Source organism: Ambystoma mexicanum, chromosome 1q (assembly GCF_040938575.1).
Source record: "Ambystoma mexicanum isolate Mex_15411 chromosome 1q, UKY_AmexF1_1, whole genome shotgun sequence".
NCBI lineage: Eukaryota > Metazoa > Chordata > Amphibia > Caudata > Ambystomatidae > Ambystoma > Ambystoma mexicanum.
The window spans coordinates 669,092,506-669,112,638 of NC_090922.1; the positions used below are offsets into that span (position 1 = coordinate 669,092,506).

The following is a 20,133-nucleotide window of genomic DNA, read 5'->3' on the forward strand; positions in this document are numbered from 1 at the left end:
TGGTGCCTGTGGGGCCCTGGTCATCCGCATAGACTTCCCATGTAGCCTCGGGCTGGCCCTGACTGCCAGGACAATGAGGGTGCTGAGCAGGAACACCACCTTGCTTGGCATCCCCATGGTCCTGCCAGTAGGACACCTATCCCGTTTGGCACCCACTTGTCAATGAGGTGGCCAAAGGGGAGAAATGTCCCGGTCTGACTTTGAAAAGAGCTACTGGGGCTGAGGCAGGCTGGATCTGAGATCCACGAAGACATATGATGCCAGATCTCAGACGTGGCAAGAGCCGGCCCATTGACCAGCACTAATGTGTGACTCTTTAATGTTATCTAATGGAAATGTTGTTCTTGGTGCTGGATCCAACTGATAGAGTGGGGAAAGACTAGCAAGTACAAGAGAAGAGATGCGTTTTGAAATGACTGCAGAAAGACAGATGATGAGAAAGCGAATGAATATGGAGTGGAAGCTTGTTCCACTTTTGGCAACAAGCTCAGAAAAAGATTTCCTCTAGTTCCAGAGAGGCAAAATGTAGACACCACAAAAAAGCAGAAGCTGAGAGGAGCAGAGGCATGGAGAATTTGTGCTATAAAAGGGTTGTCAAGAAAACTGGGTTGGTTTGATAGAAGCATCTGTGAGTTATATGAAGAGTCTGATACAATAACTCAAGTGATGGGACCCATGGGGGGAGCAGAGAATTGATGTGACAATGTTTGAAGTTTACTGGCAATCATTCTAACCGAAGCATTCTGGATTAGTTGCAGACAATGGATTTGGTAGGAGAGCAAGGTGGAGTTGCTATAATCTGCACATTATTGCACAGGTGCAGTGACAGACGTTGTTCTTGAAGGGGGAGTGCAGAAAGGAGGGATTAGATGAAGCAATGAGGCTGATTTGTGGGTTATAACAACAGTTGGAAAATGTGACCCCTAGCTGTCTGACCATCAGCACAATTGTGCGGCAGGGCAGAAGGGACAGAGGACACATCACAGGCAACCACTTAGTAGGGCGGCCTCCAAACACCGAAACCCATTCTCATCACAGTAGAACTTCAGATTGGCTGTTCATCCAGGGGGAGATATCATCCATACGATTTTCAAACCATATAGCTGAGAAGTTAGTGTCATTGTTGAAATGAACCTGTCCTTGAGTATTGTCAACATAGGTAAAGAATACAAAAAACTGAGAGTAATGAAGGGTTGGACATAAAGTTTGACCCAGAGGGGCACAAGCAAAGAGCTTGGTGGACAGAGGAAGAGAAGGGAGTGGGCAGCCGGAATGCACTCTGGAACAAAAGAATGAAACCAGAAAAGGCCTGCTGAATCGATACTGGTATCTAGAATCTAATGATCAACCATGTTCAAGGTCACTCAGAGGTCCAAAAGGACTCAGGCCACAGCTGTCCCATTATCAGTGATTGTGCAAAGATGGTCTGTTGCTACATCCTATACAGATTCAGTGCCCGACCTGCTAAAGCACCTGCCTGAAGTGAGTGTAGGTGTTGGTAGGCTTAAAGCTAGACCATTGACTCAGATGTACACAAATACTATTACATCTGTACAATTTTGAGGTCAGTATGTGCAACCGCATCTCCCAGAAATTGTACAGATGAGGAGTGACCTAAGCAATCACAATTATTTCATTCGCAAGGCCCCCTCAGTGATTAGCATCCAGGTGTATGATTACTGTAGAGGAGCTTCCGATTGAGGCCTGCACTCCAGTTGCCCATTTTGAAGTACCAGGAACGTTCACACTGAGATATGTGACGTATGATGAACAAATAAACCAGCAGAGAGCCGCAGTAGGGCTCTGTCCAGTGCCTATCAGAAGAACAATACCCATTGAAGTACCAATAACCAGACAACCATGGACAGTAAGGTATCCATTGAGAAAACCTTACCAGCAAATGAACCGAAATGAAGATTGCTAAACACTGTCCCGGAAGAAACTCAAAAGGCCTTAATTGAAGACGAATGGTGATGTCACGAGGACCCGGACAGGCTTGCAGATAGAAGATATGATGACCCAAAGATGACACATAGAGACGAAACGCCATGAATAAGGATATCGTGAACTTAGAAGGAGAGACGATGTTGAAATATAAAGAAACTTAAGCCGTAACGGGATGAAGATATTCAACCATCTAACGCCTGTACATATGCTTGAAACCGCAAGAAAGGTAAGAAAACAGTGCGGCTTGGTATGCTTAGTAGAAGATAGATTGCGGCAAGTGCCACTTATACATATCTACCTCAACGAAGCACATTATACAAGTACGAGTCCACTTTACACAAAAACAGAATTAACTCAGGTTACTAGAGGTCAAACAGGACAGGATTCGTATTCCAACTAAAACAAGACGAGATGGCTGAATCGAAACTCAGCAAGAGCAACTCGTGCCTGGGGAGCCGAGGTCAGACCGAAAGGAGTGAGCAGTAGCTTCGCGGAATCGAAACTTAAGAACAGAACAGCCTATCTCAGGAAGGCCAAGATAAGGAGGCCCAGGCAGGTGGCAAGCCGAATGAGAATTAAATGCACAAACTGGAGAAAACTAGGCAGATTCACATTGTGAGCAGCACGTGACCATCCGAGCAGACAGAGGCACGGGTTTACACTATGCCTGGCTGTCGCCCAGACAGAGGCATCTTAACTTTTTCTGACAAGAAGATACAGTTTCGAGGCCAACCGCAGCCAATTAATTGACACATAGCCACTAAAGTAATGATTGATTGAAGGGAGGCCGGGTGAATCTTAGGGCATCCTCCACCTGGTTGACCATTCTGCGTGCTGCTAATTAAAGTGGAGATTTATGCATGGGGTTGAAGCCAACCCAATCACAATGGACCAAATAATCTAGGGTCCTATAGATAGTCGAACCAATGAGACGTTGTACTTTTAGTGACGTCTACATGAGTAATGTTAGAAGGAAGGGCGTAGACGCCCACCTGATAGTGTTTATCCAATCCCCTCACTCTGTTACTATATACAGATATAGTACCTATAGTAAAGTTACCTTTTCCTAACCAATAGAATTGCATGTTAACTTTTGAGTGTTACACGTCAACGATGACGGGTTTTGGGTATACATGTTACTGTTTGTATGAAGTTCTTGGGAGTTGAAGCGAGACGGACTATCGCATCACTGTCGATTTCCATGTTTCCCCGTTTTTTGTACTTGTCGTTAAACTGACTCCCCTTTGCCAAACCATTGAGTTGTCCTTATTGATTAGTGTTGGAGTAATATACCTGCAGCTATCTCGTCTTAAAGTACTGTGGAGCAAACCTTGGCTCTATGGGCCGGCCGGGGGGTCTCCCCAGTACATTACCACATTAAAACGATTGAACCCTATATAGAGTGAAAACTGTCTTTGATTATTGCCCATCTTTAAAAACCCTCTACCACTTTTCTGAGATGGCCACTTTGTGAAACGCACAGATCACCTATTTCACAAAGATAAACCATACATTTAAGGAAGCACTTGCAGCAGGGCAAAGGCTAAGTAGCCCAATCACTTCCATATAGTGTACCTCGTGCCAGGCCCTCCTTCCTGACACTCATCTATTAACCGACTCCCCAAAAGTGTCTGGGTGCTGCGCACACAGTTCAGTAAAAAGCGCTTTAAAGGGCTTATGCTGTAGCATAGCGCACTTAGAGGGCTAACTGCAGACAATGCAAAGATGGATGAGTCTGGAATGACCCTTCAATGAATTATACAGTCTCCTGCATCAGCTCCGGACAGACAATGATAAGTGCATGGGCATTTCTTTGAATGTGTGTGCATACCTTGTGAATCAGGACACGCATGAGCCCCCATGGCCCAGATTTTGACAAATGCACGCACGTGTAAAAAGGGCCGCGTGATTGTGCTTAATCAGATTACCTTTTAAGAATTCCATACAATTTTCGTCACTGCAGTGATGCAGCTGCAGGTGCGTATCCTTTCTTCCTTCGCTGGAAGCAGAAACTTTGTGGATCGGCCCAAAAAAGGGCAGTAGCCTTGGAAGAAGTTCGACCTCGAGAGAGGGCATACATTGGCTTTGTGGTGAGCATTGTAGGTCTCAGGTGCAAACTACTTAATATTGAAATAGTTTATATGGTCCCCCCCAAAAATGACAAAGTATAAACCAGAGTTTGAAATCCAACGAACAAAGCAAGTAAAAAGAAAAATACATCAATGGTTTACTGAATTTCTGCCTTCACTTCATCGTTAAAGCTTGGGACACAGACTGGTTTGAGGGAACTAGGCACAGGCATGTGTCATACATTGCAATACATGGTATATCCTATGGTGTAGGTTGCCATTTTAAGGGATTGATGTAAATCACAGATTAGCACTCTACCAATCCTGATTTTTCTTTTGTGTTGCAGTAGTTCTAGTTTTGCCTCTGCATGGGGAGACTCGTAACTCTACCCTAACCGCATTGCGTATCTTGTCGGGTTGACCTTCCCATTCCCTTCCTCGCCGCGGATGCCACCACACTAACATGCCCACTCCCCATCACAGGAAAAGCAACACTCAGCCACAAGAGAGCAAGGAAGGTCCAAACCTAATTGAGCTAAACACATTACTGAAGAACACAAGATACCCGGCACCCTGCTACGCCGCTCACCCCGGGTCAGGTATGCACGCTACACAGAACTTTATGCAAAAAGGCTCTGGGCAAGCTGGCACTTTTGAAGCACTTCAGCCAACACATGATGGTATACAGCCGAACTGACCTCACTTAAGAAAATCAACAATACATTAAACTAGTTTCAAAGGAGCTAATGCGAGTCAAACTCCCCACTCCCATTAGTAACAATGACCACTACAACACAAAGAAGAAGTCCAAAGACAAAGAAATCTCTCCTTGCCAAAATATATCAGACTTGCAGCCTGCCCACTAAACGAGATGTACAAGCTGATCAAGGAACTGAGTAACCCAACCGCCTGCAACAATACCCCTACACTGTCACAAGAGCTTGACAGTAACCTCTACATCCAAACCACCAGTGAAGTCACTGTGACCAACCAGACCCCTTCTGACAAGAAAACCTGAAACCAGAACCAGCAGTAGGAAACGGCCAGCTCACTGCAAACCCACCAACACTGAGTAGCTTCAGACCTATCACCAAATAAGACCGAACAATTTGTCATAGTCCTAGCCAAATCGCCAAGTTAGCCAGCTAAGTCACTGGAGGATTGTGTTAGGTTTTTATGCTATTGAATTTTCTAAAAAAAAAGACTTTCAGCCCTGTCTGAGGATGGGCGGGGGGGCTCTTAGCGCTAAGCAGAGTGATTCTGAAGAGGAAAAGGCAGGTTCATCCAGGAAACCAAAACCATTTGAAGAGAATTTCAGATGTTTAAGTGGTCATCAATCTGTCTCTGAACATGGGCCAAAGTATTCAAGGGACAGGGGTAGTAAGGAGAGGCAACATTCTCATTTCACTAGTTTTAAATTGGGACTCAACAGTAGTCTGCCCATGGCTGAACAAATGGTGGCATTAGTGGGTTAATTTATGGTCAAACCAGGTCATATACACTGAATGAAGGCGTTGTGGATCAAAAAGGTAACGTAGAAATAATTTGGCTTATCTACAGGAGTTTATCTAAAAACTGGGGCAATGGAAGGCTTCGCCCAGCAACATTTTGAATCCACTGGAGATGTCTAATTGTGTAAAATAGGAGCCCTAGTTAAGCTGCCTGCAATAATGAAAGTAAAATGAGATACACAGAGTCACCAAAGTAACTTGGTGGGTGAAGGGTAACAACAATAATTATTTTAGTATTTTTATAGGAGTGAGGCTGGATCGAACCACCACATTTACCTGGGGTGATAGAATCGGGTGCCTGTCCAGCAGGATCTCTAGATTGTGAACTTAGATTACCAGTGAATTTCAGTTCCCCATGGTAACTACCATACGTTAGGTGTGCCTGTTGCATTGGCTATTACGTAGATACATATTTTAGATTTCAAAGCTTTATATGTTAGACAATTACTCTTCATCCAAAAGCTGATGGCTCGCATCCACTCAGATGCAGACTGCTTTATTCCCATTGTATCATCACCATATGGGTAGAATTCAGTGTCGAAATCATGTAGGCATTTTGCAAAGTTGGGTATACAGCCTGCTCTTGGACAGCGTGGACACTAACAACATACTGCAAGAGCATGCATGACTACAGAGTAGGACTCTCATGAAGCCCAGTGGGGCCAATGATATGCACATGTCGAGGAGGTCCCAAATAAATCTTGCACTCCAGTCGCCCATTTTAAAGTACCAGGAACGTTCACACCGAGATATGTGACGTATGATGAGCAAATAAACCAGCAGAGAGCCGCAGTAGGGCTCTGACCAGTACCTATTAGAAGAACAGCATCTGTTGAAGTACCAATACCAAGGAAACTATGGACAGTAAGGTACCCATTGAGAAAACCTTACCAACAAATGAAACGAAATGAAGATTACCTAAGTATAGTCCCGGAAGAAACCAGAAAGGTCTTGATGGAAGACGAATGGTGACATCATGAGGTCCCGGACTGACTTGCAGATAGAAGAAATGACAACCAGAGAATGATGCAAAGAGACGAAATGCCATGAATGAGGATATCGTGAACGTAAAGTGAAAGGACGATGTTGAAATGCAAAGAAGTTAAAGCTGTAAGCAAGATGAAGATATTCGACCAGTTTACACCTGTAAATATGCTTGGAACTGCAAGAAAGCTAAGAAAACAGTGCGGCTTGCTATGCTTAGTAGAAGAGTAGTGCGGCAAGCGCCATTATACATAATCTACCTCAAACAAAGCACATTATTATAAGTATATTTCTACTTTGCACAAGAAGCAGAATCAACCCAGATTACTAAAGGCCATACGAGAAAAGATTCATATTTAGCAAAACGAGAAGAGACGGCTGAAACAAAACTCAGCAGAGGCAATTCGAGCCAGGAAAGCCAAGTTCATACCAATAGAAAGGTGAACAGTAGCTACATTTAATTGAAACTAAGAACAGAATATCCTGCCTCTGAAAGGTTGAGATAAGAAGGCGAAGGCAGGTGGCGGGTGAAACGATAATCAAATACACAAATTGAGAGAAAAGAGACAAGAGACAAATTCACGGTATCTGAACCACGTAACCAGCCAAGCGAAGAAGCGAGGGTTCACACCTACGCTTGGCACCTGTCCAGGCAGAGATATCAGAACTTTTCCAGACAGAAGGTGCAGTCTCGAGGCCAACCACAGTGAAATAATTGACACATGGCTACTAAAGTGATGATTGATTGTAACCATAATCAGAGGTAGGCCGGGTAACTAAGGGGCACCCCGCACCTGGCCGACCATTCTGCATGCTGCTAAGCGGAAAAGTATGCATGGGGTTGGTTCCAACCCAATCACAATGGACCAAATAATCTAGGGTCCTATAGTTAGTAGAACCAATGGGACGTCGTACTTTTAGTGATGTCTACTGTAGTCATTTTTGAAGGAAGTGCTTAGACGCCCACCTGACAGTGTTTACCCAATCCCCTCACTCCGTTACCATATACAGATATAGTACCTATAGTAAAGTTACCTTTTCCTAACCAATAGAATTGCATGTTAACTTTTGAGTGTTACATCTCAATGATGACGAGTATAAATGTTACAACTTGTATGAAGTTCGTTGGAGTTGAAGCAAGAAGGACGATTGCATCACTGCTGATATCCATAACTCCCCGTTTTTTGTACTTGTCATTAAACGGACTCCCTTTGCCAAACCATTGAGTTGTCCTTATTGATTGGTGTTGGAGTAATACATCTGCACCCCCATCCATCTCATGGGTGCAGCTATATTGTCTTAAAGTACTTCTGAGCAAGCCTTGGCTCTATGGGCTGGCCGGGGGTCTCGGAGTACACTTGGTAGCATAGGATGGTTATCGATTATCGATTAGAATAAGACACCTATTGACCGTCGACAAAAAGTAACTCTATTGTCTTCAGCAATATCACAAATCCTTTGCCATTCGGCTGAGTAGACCGTGAAGCTCCCCGTAGACAGTAGTAGTGTAAGCAACAAAACCTGCAGAACAAGGTCTGACAGGACCTGTGCTTCCCCACATAACCTTTTCCCATTCCTACGGGGAGCTGAGCGGGAGAAAAGCCGAAGAAGACAGTGACAAAGGCAGTGATCCGAGGGTCCAGAGAGGAAACATGCGAACGATGAGTGAAAAAGACTAAGTGTTTTGGAAAAAGTGCATGCTTTAGAACAAGTGAAGGGAAAAGGTAACAGAGGGAGGCGGGAAAACAAAATATAGCTACAAGTAGAGAAGAATGTATATATATCGGGGGAAGGGAATAATGACTCGAGAATAATGAAGCAAATAGAGGAAAGATACCGGGGAGGACACCCGAGAAGAGAGGATTCGCCTCATTCCTACGCTAATATAACGGCTAGAAGAAACGTGTATCCAGAGTCCCAAATAAAGGGGAATGAATAGACTACCACAGCGATTAAAGGCGCCGCGAAAGGGATACGTTTAAACTCGATGTCGGGGTAAATTTTAGAGGCAGAGATACATGTGACCAGCTGGTGTTCGTCTAGTCTTTTAAACGTCTGTCTTACATGTTGTTTGTTGTGACGTCAAGTTCAACATTTTATTGAGAAGAACTGACTTAAATTTTACGCGATTGAATAACTGTGATGTTATAGTATACGAATTGATGGTTTTTGAGTAAAATAGAAGACATACATTTTTGGGGGAGAAAATCGGGATTGGAGCTTGCAGTGATTGGTGCTAGCTCATATTGTGGGAATTGTTTAAGTTATGTGAAGCTTTGACAAGTGTTCTATAAGGAGAAAGAGAACAGATTTAAACATGGAGGACATAACTCCATTAGCACACCTGTGCAAACAGTTGCCGAAACATGCACCTAAACTGAAAAAATACAGTACAGAATGGGTTAAAGGAACTGCCCACAAGATGTTTATGCCATGGCTACAGGGTGGGTCCTTATCTAAAGCTGTTTTGCAACACATGACAACATATTTACACGCCACATACACAGGCAAATAGTTAGACAAACGCCTAGCTGTTCTAGAGCTTTAGAAGATGTATGAACAGGGAAAGGAAGAGGAGCCGCCAATAGATTGGATACTTAATGTGTACAGAGGGGGGTGAGACGCCCAAAGTGCCACGTGCCCCATCTGAAACAAAGATTGAGAATGGTAAGGACAAAGGGTTATACCCGCTGAGAGAACTTAAAGCATCCACAGAGTATAGCAACCCAGCATATGAGTCACCTACGCAAAGTAGTGACGAAAATCAAGGTAAGGATAAGGATATCACCTCCACAGTCCCAAGGGACAAGGAGAGACACGCTGATGAGAGAAGGGACCAAACACAGACAAGTACATCTCTCGATAAGGAGAGAGAACGTAAAAGTTGGAAAGGAAGCAAAGATAGAACTGATGAGATAGCATTCGCAAAAAACGAATGGATGGGAGGGAAAATTTTATTGAAACTCAATGGCAAAGGCATTGATGATGCAAAACAAAAGGAGAGGCTAGACAATGTCAGAACAGGGAGAAAGAGAAAGAATTGAGAGACAAAAGAATAAGGAAAAAAGATAGACAGAGACGAGAACAGTTATATCGCGAAGAGCAAGAAAGACAGCTCGATCGCAAACAGTGAGCAGCCAATGATCAAGATATACAGAAGCAGCAAAAGCTAGAAGAAGAGCAAAGAATACGAGAAAAAAGAATAAAGAGACGAAGGGATGAGGAAATCCAAAGGGCAGATGAACGTAGAAACTAAAAGAAAAAGGAAGAAGATAGGGTAAAAGAAGAGGCGAGGAAGCGCAGAGAATTTGATGATGATGAAGAACGTAAGCGAAGACAGAGAGCACGCGATCTTGAATATCTGGAGAGAAAGGTTAAAAAACCTGATCCAGTGGTAGATTGGGAAGAAATCGAAGAATTCGTCCCTGTGTACGATTCAGTACTAGGCACATCTAGGGCGAATATTGAAGATGACTTCGACACCAGAAGCATCTGAGAAACAATCGATAGAATATATGACGAAATGGGGTTAGAACAAATCCCCTACGGGAGAGGGAAGACGAGCACCTAGAGAGCACTCAACTTTACGACACTGAGGATGTCTCCCCAAGTAGTGGGAATAGAGAACTATCCCTGGATAGACTAGAAATAAGTAGGAACAAAGAAGACACAAGAAGTAGCACGAGTTGGGGACGGACCATGTCCAACTCAGAAAGGGAGGAGCGCGAGGAAAAGGAGGAAAAGAGAAGGAGCGAAAGACGATTCCCAAGAGAAAAAGGGATAAGATGGTCAGACACTAGTGAGACTGCACCGAGGGCATCAGAGTCAGTCATGCAGTCAGACCGACACAAAGAAGTATCTCACAGTCAGAGGGGGGTGTCACCACCGCCCTATGTGGACAGGCTTAGGACATTGCCAGGCAGGCGGAGTTGCAGGAACATTATCCCTGCAGTAGACAGGAGAACAATGAGAGAAGAGAGAGAGAGAGCTACACATCCCAATTTCCGTTACTCGAGAAAAGGGGAGCAAGACCACAATATATTCCATGGCCACACATGTATCGAGAACATTTGAAAAACAAGCTTCCAATGTAGACATCAGGAGCCAGAAAATGGATACACGAGTTAGAAAAAATGACAGGAGGGAACACGTTAGCTGTAGCGGATATCAAGGGTCTCTTAATCGCCATACTTGGTGAGAGAGCAGACGATGTGTGGACACAGGCAGTTTACCCTGGTCTGACCACAATTAATACCGCGCATGATGGCGCTCCATTTAACAATTGCGGTATGGAAGGCACTACGAGTGCTTTACCCAGACACTTCTGATATGGGAGCTATAATGACACGTAAAATGAAGGAGTCTGAGGATCCGTTGATTTACATACAGAACTTTCAAGACGCGTGGGTACTCGAGACTCATGAATCTTGGGGGAAATCTATACCTGTGTTCTACCATATATTGTGCCAAGGGCTGCCAGAGCCGGTACAGAAACAGCTCAAGAAATTGGTAGGAATCGAGGCTAAACCTTGGTCAGAAATACAGCTGACCATCGCACACTATTGCAGACTACTGCAAGAAAAGAATCACAAAAAAGAAGCTGCATGAAAGGGTGAGGAAGCAAAATTGGTGCAGAATAAATTGCCAAAACATGCTCTTGAGGGAGCCATGATAACTAGCACAGCTGAATCGAGCATGCAACAGGTCAATAATACACAACAGAATAATCAGGGCAGTACAGGGTTTTACCCCAGGGGAAGAGGATTTAGGGGAAGAGGATGGCAGAGTAATCAGGGAGGTTTCCAGAACATGCAAAATGGCAATCAAGACATGTCAAATGGTGAAATGATCCGACCACCGCCAGTATGTTGGTTGTGTGGGATGACAGGGCATTTAGCGCGCACATGCAGAAATCAAAGCATGATGCAAAATGGTCAAGGAATAGGAGCAGGCGTGGCAAATCCACCCGCCTTCGCACAACAGGGAGTTGCACAGAATCACACGGTGCAACAACAACAAGCGCCAGTAGCGCAACAAGGTTTGCAACCTCAGAATATAGTGAGTTTTCCACAAGGGCAGTCCCAACAGTCACCGTAGCAATTGTCACAAACGATTAGCGCAGGGCAGACTGTGAACCCTTGAATGGGAAGTAACACTGGAAATGGGGGAAATTCATCAGCACATGGTGGGCCCAAACTATATATGGACAAGGACAGCTCACTGGGAGCCCTGATGTGTTCTATCCTATCAGTGACACCAGACCCTCACCGGGAACCTAGGGTGGATGTCGTTATAGGGGATAAAGAATATTCCTTCTTAGTTGAAACGGGCGCAACCAATTTGTGCATACGTGAAGGTAAGTTTTCCTTGTCTGACGATGCCATAAATAATCAGAGTTTCACAGGAGCTACAAGTTGTGTTCCCTTGACAAATGCACTTCCAGTCTTTATAGGAGAATGTGAGATGAATGTGCCTTTATTATATTCATGACAGACCCCAGTAAACATTCTGGGACGAGATCTAATGACGAAGTTGAATATGACAATCTCGTTCACGGAGGAGGGCATTGTATGTTCAACTCCAGGAATGCACTATTCAAACATATGCGCAGTGATTAGAGCATACGCAGGACACACAGCTATGAGGGCTGTCCCATTAGACCCAGAAATATTTGCGTAATGAATGCGCATACTAATGGCAGGGCTACCAGGCCTTGCAGACAAAACCATGAGATTAATTTATTTTCAGGCCAGGAATACCTATGCACGAGGAAAAGGGACAAGTATTTCCCTCGATGATACACACAGCTGCAGTATGAGAGAAAATTGCCTTAATTGATGGTTATGAAGATGAAGGCCGGCAATGGTGCACAGTCATCGCCATTGAAGAGGGATACCGATTGACTGACGTTACTGATGACGATCTGTTTGAAGAGCAAGCAGATATGGAAGAGACAACAATGGAGGTGAGTCTCACCTTTTGGGTGAGAATGATCAAAAGGGAAGTGCCTCAGAGAATGTTGTTGGCACAAAACCGTCCTGAATATTTTGATGACGACATGGCCCAGGTGCCTGCCTCAGTGAGGACCACAGGACCCTATGACGTAGGCCTATTGAAAGGGGTTGGAGAGGTGAAAATTAAGCTAAAACCAGGAGCAATTTTACCCAAAACATGACAATATCCCATAGAGAGGCAGATGAAGGGATTTTTAAGACAATTTCAGGCATGACGGAACAATGCATTTTAGTGACATCAGAGTCACCATGTAATAAGTCAGTGTAGCCTGTGAACAAAAAGTAAAGGAGGGTCTTGGAGGCTAGTTCAAGATCTGAGGCAGATAAATGATATTATTAAGGCCGAGTTCCGTTTAGTCCCTAACCCGGCTACTATTTTATGTAATATACCTGTTGAGGCTAAATATTTCATGGTGATTGACTTGAAAAATGCATTTTTCTCAATCCCGTTGCACCGTGACTCACAATATCTGACGTCATTCACATTCAGACAGATGCACCTGATAAGCACGAGGCTACCCCATGGATACTGTGAGTCTCCTTCTATCTTTAACAGAGACCTGCAGATGGACCTAAGCAATATTACATTGGAAACAGTTGTCCTACAATATGTGAATGACATCTTAATTTGCAGCACGAAAGAGGAACAATGCAGGCACGATTCTGTTCAGCTATTGACTATATTGGCTGAGAAAGGATATAAGGTTGACAAAGAGAAGTTACAATATTGTAAACAAGAAGTGCTATACATAGGCCAGCTGATCTCACATGAGGGAAAAAGAGTGACCCCAGAAAGGGCTGAAGCCATATTGAACACGACTAAGCCACACATGATAAAACAGATGCAGAGCTTCTTAGGCCTGTGCAACTATGTCAGGGCATGGGTCTTGGACTATATCTCTTACACCAAGCCTTTGCTTCAAGCCTTAAAGAAGCCCCAGGTAACGAAAGAATAAATGAATGGTCTGAAACCATGGAGGAAGGATTTGCCGAAAAACAAAAAAGTTATTTGCACGGCACCAGTTTTAGGAATTCCCAACTATGCAGAGGAATTTTACCTGCTCTCACACACGAATGGAAGCGTTATGATGGCAGTGCTCACGCAGAGAACCACATTAGGGTACAAGTACCTGGCATATTACAGTGGGAATTTGGACCCAGTGATGAAAGGCCATTTCCCTTGTGAACCAAGTTTGGCTGCCGCAGCATTCACCATTGAAAAAGCTACTACCATTGTAATGGGATGCTCAATGACGTTGTACATCGAGCACTCACTATTTGCTATTCTAGAGAAACCAAAGGGTACACTGACATCTCAGAGAGCTTCTGCTTATGAAGTGATCATATTGAATCCATCGATTAAGGCAGTCTGATGTAAGATAGTGAACCCAGCTATGTTTATAGCAGAGCAAGTCACTGAAGCAGAACCAATACATGACTGTGCGAACTATGAAGAATTCTATGATGAAATTCCCTGGGTAAAAGAAAATGCTTTGGCAGAAGGAGAAAGTGTCGTTATTGGCGGTTCTTTCAGAATCGATCAAAATGATGGGCAAAGATATACAGGCGTCGCTATAATGAAACACACCGCAAATGGAGAATTTTGAGTACTCCTTAATGCACGAATACCATCTGACTATTCAGCACAGGCTGCAGAATTATTGGTGTTGATATTTGCCATTGAGAATCACGCAGACCAGGAAGTAACGGTGCACATTGTCTCTGCCTATGTGACGTCGAAGGTGCAGGCAGGCCTAGCGCTCTGGAAAAGGAAGGGCTACCTCCGAGCAGACGGCACGCCAGTGCAGCACACAGCCTTATTGGACAGGCTGATCAAGGCACTACAGCTCCTAGTGGGCATAGCGGTCGTGAAATTCCCTGCCCACACGAAAAGGACACATTTTATCTCACACGGAAATCAAGCAGCAGACACGGAAGCCAAACGTATGGCATCCAAGAGTGAGACGATCATGGAAGTGAAAGTCACCCAGACCAATGAGAGAATGATGATTGCACAAACTACACCTGAGAGCTATAAAAATCTAGGGCAAACACAGTTGCTGGAACTCCAAGGGGAGGCACCACAGGAAGAGAAAAATCTATGGAAACAGCAAGGGTGTTCTTTAAACCACTCTGACATTTTGTGGCGACAAGACAGCACTGGTAAACCGGTGATTTCTATAGCCCTGTTGAAATTAGCGCTGGAGCAGCTACATTATCCGGCACACACGACAAAGGAAAATCTAGCGGCAACACTTGCAGTAGACTGGTTCATACCGAATTTAACCAAGCACGTTGTAATTTTTATAGTAAACTGTATAATTTGCCAACAATTCACAGCTGGGCACACATTAAAAGTAATGAGAGGAGTCATCCCAAGGCCTAATGGGCCTTTTCAGCACTTGCATATCGATTACGTCGACATGATTCAAGTATGTAATGGGTACAGATACTTAATTGTTGTGGTGTATCCATTCTCTAGATGGATAGAGGCAGGTCCATGTACACACCCAGACTCTACCTGTGCTGCCACATTTCTAGTGAGAGAAGTGTTCCCCAGGTGGGGGATATGTGAAATCATGAGATCAGATAATGGAGCTCACTTTGTAAACAAGACCTTAGAACAGATTAGCTTGCTGTTTGGTATAAAGCACAAGTTCTTGTCAGCGTATCATCCGCAAGGTAACAGGATCTGTGAGAAGCTCAACGGCTTATTAAAGGAAAGGATAGCCAGGTTTAAGTTTGTCTAAGAAAGGGATGGTTTCACTGCCTTCCCTTGGCACTGTATGCACTCAGGAACCAACCCAGTTCCGACCATCATTTTTACGGCCACAGGAAGAAGAATGCCCACTCCCCTGACACCCCGAGATAGAGCTAAATGTGATGCCCAGTCAACAGGAGAAATCTTAAGGTCTGAAATGCAAAATTACCTGAATTGCATGACATCTTGCCTTACTGTAATTTCAGACCAGCTGCAGGGACGACGAAAGGGGTGCAGGGCAGCACAGAACACAGAAGGAGATACTACTAAAGGCACAGCTCAAGGACTATCCATTTTCCCTGGAGATACCATCTTGGTAAAGAACCATACGAGAAAAAGGTGCGACGAGCCAAGGTTTAACGGTCCCTTTACAGTGGAGGACTGCACTCCCTCTGCAGTGAAACTACAAGGCAGGAGAGCTTGGATTTTTCTGGGCAATATCAAACCCTACATCAGAGAAGGCCCCATGCCTGCAACCCAGCACGAGGCTACAAGTGCTGGGGAATAACCACAGCACGTGCAGACGAGATCCATGACGAAGAAAAAGGACGCATGAACAACAGCAAAGCAAAGACAAAGGAACTTTTATGAGATAGTTGTGGTTTCATTTTCGACATTCCTCAAAATGTAAATGTAAAAAAGAGGATAAGCACAGATAAGCGGAACACTCTGAGCATCCTAGTAGCAGGGTGAAGAAGACAATTGCACTTATAAACCACAACATAGTTTGTTGAATTTGAACTTTGGATTGAGACACACTAAAACTGTGACAAGAAAAAAACATGCTAAATTGTGATCGAGGACACATTAATTGGAAGAAAATACAGTACCCTGATTCCTTCCACACAGAGACCTTGTTCGGAATCACTTATGGTGTCCCACAGTAGCGACATCACCAAAGACGTTGTGACATACTTCAATCTAGTGCTAAGATCGTATGCGTCACTGGTGGGGAGGCTCACAAGTGTCACTGACTTTCTTCAAGATCCTGAAAATGAAAAGATCATAAAGAGACTGTTTACTGTAATCACTGAGCAATTCCCCCTACTTCCTGAATACAACAAGGAGAAGCCAAATGTCCCAATCAGAGAAGGAAGTAAATGAGCTTGTCAATACATTGCTCTTTCGTATAATCGAAGACTGCCCAAATCTTGTCAGAAGAACAACAGATGTATTCACGTTTCTTCGAGATCCAGCAAATACAGAACATCTAAGCAAACTCCTAAATAACATTGTGATCTTAGTTGCATTCCATGCAAACGGAATGTGCAGACACTGTTTACATTGAATGAGAGCAAATAGTTCCAAACCTCAGCAAAACAGGACAAATGTCCCTGTCACCAGAAGACAATAGGTTGGCCAGCAACATGTTCTTTCATTTAATTACTGACTTTCCAGAGCTAGTGGGGAGACCTGTTGATGTTGACGTCCTCACCTTCATCAGAGATCCAGCTAATGCTACACAGATGGCCATGCTCTTGCATGGAATAGTGATGAAAGTGGAACTCTCCACCAATCAGCAGAACTATTTGAGAAGGTTTTAAACTTTCCGCCGAGCGACAGATTGATTGAACATTGCCAGAGATTTCCTTTCATGTTTTCTATTTGACAAAGGCAACATGTTTTTTTTTTTTATAGTTACATAGTAACTTTTACAAATGATTTCTTTGTGGTTTAAAAACAGCCCAATTAATACAAGTTTTACATAACATATTTTCCTCCATACGAAATTCATATTTCCCACCTATAATTCAGTTTTTACAACACTGTACAGTTAAAAGAAAAAAAGCTAAAATTCGTTTACCCAAATTCTGAATGTCCCTTATAACATATCCTGATACTTTCCATTCATAAAAATTGCACTAAATGCTTGATCGCTTGCCCTGTAGAATAGGCCATTTACCCTTTATTTAAAGACAACAATAGTTCTTTAAGAACCTGACTACGGCAATCTGTAGTTTGATTCTTTTACCGTGTAACATATCGAGCCACAAAAGATCTAAATCAACACATTCTGTATTTGGTACATACATGCTAAAGTGACTAATACGTTCGTTCCTAAGTCCGTTACACCTGGTCAGTAGATGCTCCAAGGTCTCCAGATTTTGCTTTTGTTTACGAAATCTACAAAAGGAATATCCCTTACTCTGACCACTTCTAATATCTACTATTTGTCCCGTACCTAGCACATTGAAATGAAATCTCATATACTCATGTCTCCAGGTTTTACCGGGAAATTTTAATAGATATGGTGCAAGCTCCCCCATTTTTTATATTCCGAGACCATATGGTTATATAAATGAGTCATCTTAACCTCTTGGACAGTTGAATTCCAATCGGAATGAAGCAAGAGTTTTTTTTATTTTCATTGAGTTCGTAATAAGTGTATCTCTATGGATCCCTAGTTTGTCCAACATGTCCCTGCGGTACTTTGATGTAGGAGCGCCACTCCTAATGCCTCTGCCCATTATTCATATAGAGTAGTATCTTTGCTAATTAACAGCTTCCTGAATAGGGCCATTCTGCACCATTCTATGGTACTTCTAATCGAATGCAAGCCAAGCTCATATCATAATGCTACCAAAGGCACACAATTTGGCAAGCAACGTACCATCGTTTTTACGATTTTGTATTCAAATGCAGTTACTTCCATCTGGCACCATAACTGTGCAAGTTCTAGTCCATGGCACAGTTGAGGCACTATTCTGTTTTTATACAGGCGAATACAGGGCAATAAAGAGAATTTACCATATTTTCCATCAACTTTACGTAGTTGAAAAACCATAGGAGTGATTGTCGATTCCAATAAAGCCCTTAAGTTTGCCTTGTTCTTGTTTCCAAAAACTGGGTAGCCTAGATATCTTATTACGTTCCTTGTCGGTAATTGTTCATTGTTCATGATTTAGAAATAGAGTGTTCATTTTTTGTTTTTTCTTATTTGACAAACAAACAATCATTGTTTTTGAATAATTAATTTTTAGTGCATTTTTGATAATGTATTCTTTAAAAGCAGTTAAGAGTCGTTGGAGGCCTATGGGGGTGTGATCATAGAGATTCAAGTCATCTGCATAGGCATAGGCAGCATAGGCAGTCCACTGGATCTTAGTTCCCTCCACTTTAGGTGAATTTACAACCAATTTTTTAAAACTCTCTCCTATATCGGAGAAGTATAAATTGAATAAAGTTGGAGCATATATGCAGCCCTGCCTAAGTCCATTTTTAACCCTTATTTCTTGGGACAAATTTCCTTCCATACTAAGTCGGATTTTAATTCTAGAGGCCTGGTGCATGTTGTATACAATTGACAATAGAGAATCAGGCATCCCAAGGTGTGTTAATTTTGTCAACAATATTGATCTATCGACTAAATCGAAAGCAGATGTTAAATCAATTGACGCCAAATAGATAGGAAGATTTCCGGAGGTCCATGGCGCTCTTTGCATAATATTTATTAAAAGACCTCCTGAATCAGTACCTACATTCCTTCTAAAGCCAAACTGAAAGGGCAACAGAATATTACACAGATCCATCCAGTTCCGAATACGCTCTAAAACTAGGCTTGCAAATATTTTGGATTCAACATCAAAAAGGGCTATTGGCCTATAGCTAGTTGGTAAAGCCTTGTCCCCTTTCTTATAAATTGGGACTACGTAAGACATTCTCCAGCTATTTGGAATTAGATGTTTCTTTATGATGTCTTTAAAAAAGAAAAATAGCATTTTGGCCCATAAGTTAGCTTTCTCTTTCATAACCCTGTTGCAGAGCAGGTTTGGCCCGGGGGCCCTGTATGGAGAGCTTTTCACAATGATATATTCGATATCTTTAACACAAAAGGGAATATTCGCTGTGGCATCTTCAGTCTCTGGTAACGGGACCCATACCACAGTTGGTGGAGGATACAGGCTACTAAAGTGCCCTTCCCACTTCTCCGCATTAACACAAGTTGTCAGAACTTTTGTTTGAGCTTGCCCTCCATTGTTAAGCAGTGCCCAGAATCTACAGGTATTTACATTGTACAACACTCTTAGCATAGCCTCTGCATCTCCCTGAAGGAGCTTTGTGCGCATACACCTTAACTTCGATTTCCATTTATTTTTTATTTCGTGAAGTTCCTGGACTTCCTCCATTATAGGAGGGCTTGCACAATGCCTACGAAAACCAGAGACTTCACGATTTCTTCCCTGCTTAAGTGTTCTCATTTCGACAGAGTATGCATGCTTGGGCTCTCCCGTACTTTTTACCTTATATTTGATTCCCGCTTTATCTCTGATTACAGATTCAATGTAATATCCAAAGGAGTCGTGACAGTACATTTTTTTTATTTGGGCATACACATTATTTTCAAAATCTGCCTGGAATAGTACATTTACTTTCTCGATGTTCGTTTTATGCCAGGAGATTCTGTTCAAATTGGTATTCGTTTCCACTCTTATGGTATAGTATTTATCACCCCCCTCATATGTGCCTACCCACAATGTCATTGTTAACATTTTATGATCACTCTCCTTTGTACCAATCAAATCAAAATCCTGGGCAAGATTAAAAATGTTGGTACTAACAAAGATATAATCTATAGTGGATGCCCATTTACCATTAGACCATGTTGTTTTGTCTATTGAGTCTTCCATTAAGTCATTTACTCCTTGCAGGCCCTAACCTCCCAGGAAGACGGTCCATATGTCCCCCTGTTGACATTTCCGCGAGTCAACTCTTTCACCAATTTAACGACCAGACGTGTACTTATTTCTACCTTCGTCCAAGCATATTTCAGAATTATAATCCCCACACATGATTATGTGTAATTCCTTCATTCATATCCTGACATTCTTGTATTACAGTGTCTATGG

General features: G+C 43.0%; 1 protein-coding gene across 4 annotated transcripts in view; it reads left to right on the plus strand.

The window, feature by feature from the left end:
* Positions 1 to 20,133, plus strand: part of LOC138535053 (dimethylaniline monooxygenase [N-oxide-forming] 2-like) — a 500,693-nt gene that overhangs the window by 311,939 nt on the left and 168,621 nt on the right. Inside the window, exon 7 of one of the 4 annotated variants that reach the window (XM_069641266.1) lies at positions 1,800 to 1,840. The exons of the other annotated variants lie outside the window; for them this stretch is intronic. Coding sequence (XP_069497367.1) covers positions 1,800 to 1,840 — 41 coding nt within the window. The remainder of the gene's footprint in view (positions 1 to 1,799; positions 1,841 to 20,133) is intronic. 4 annotated transcript variants of the gene reach the window in all.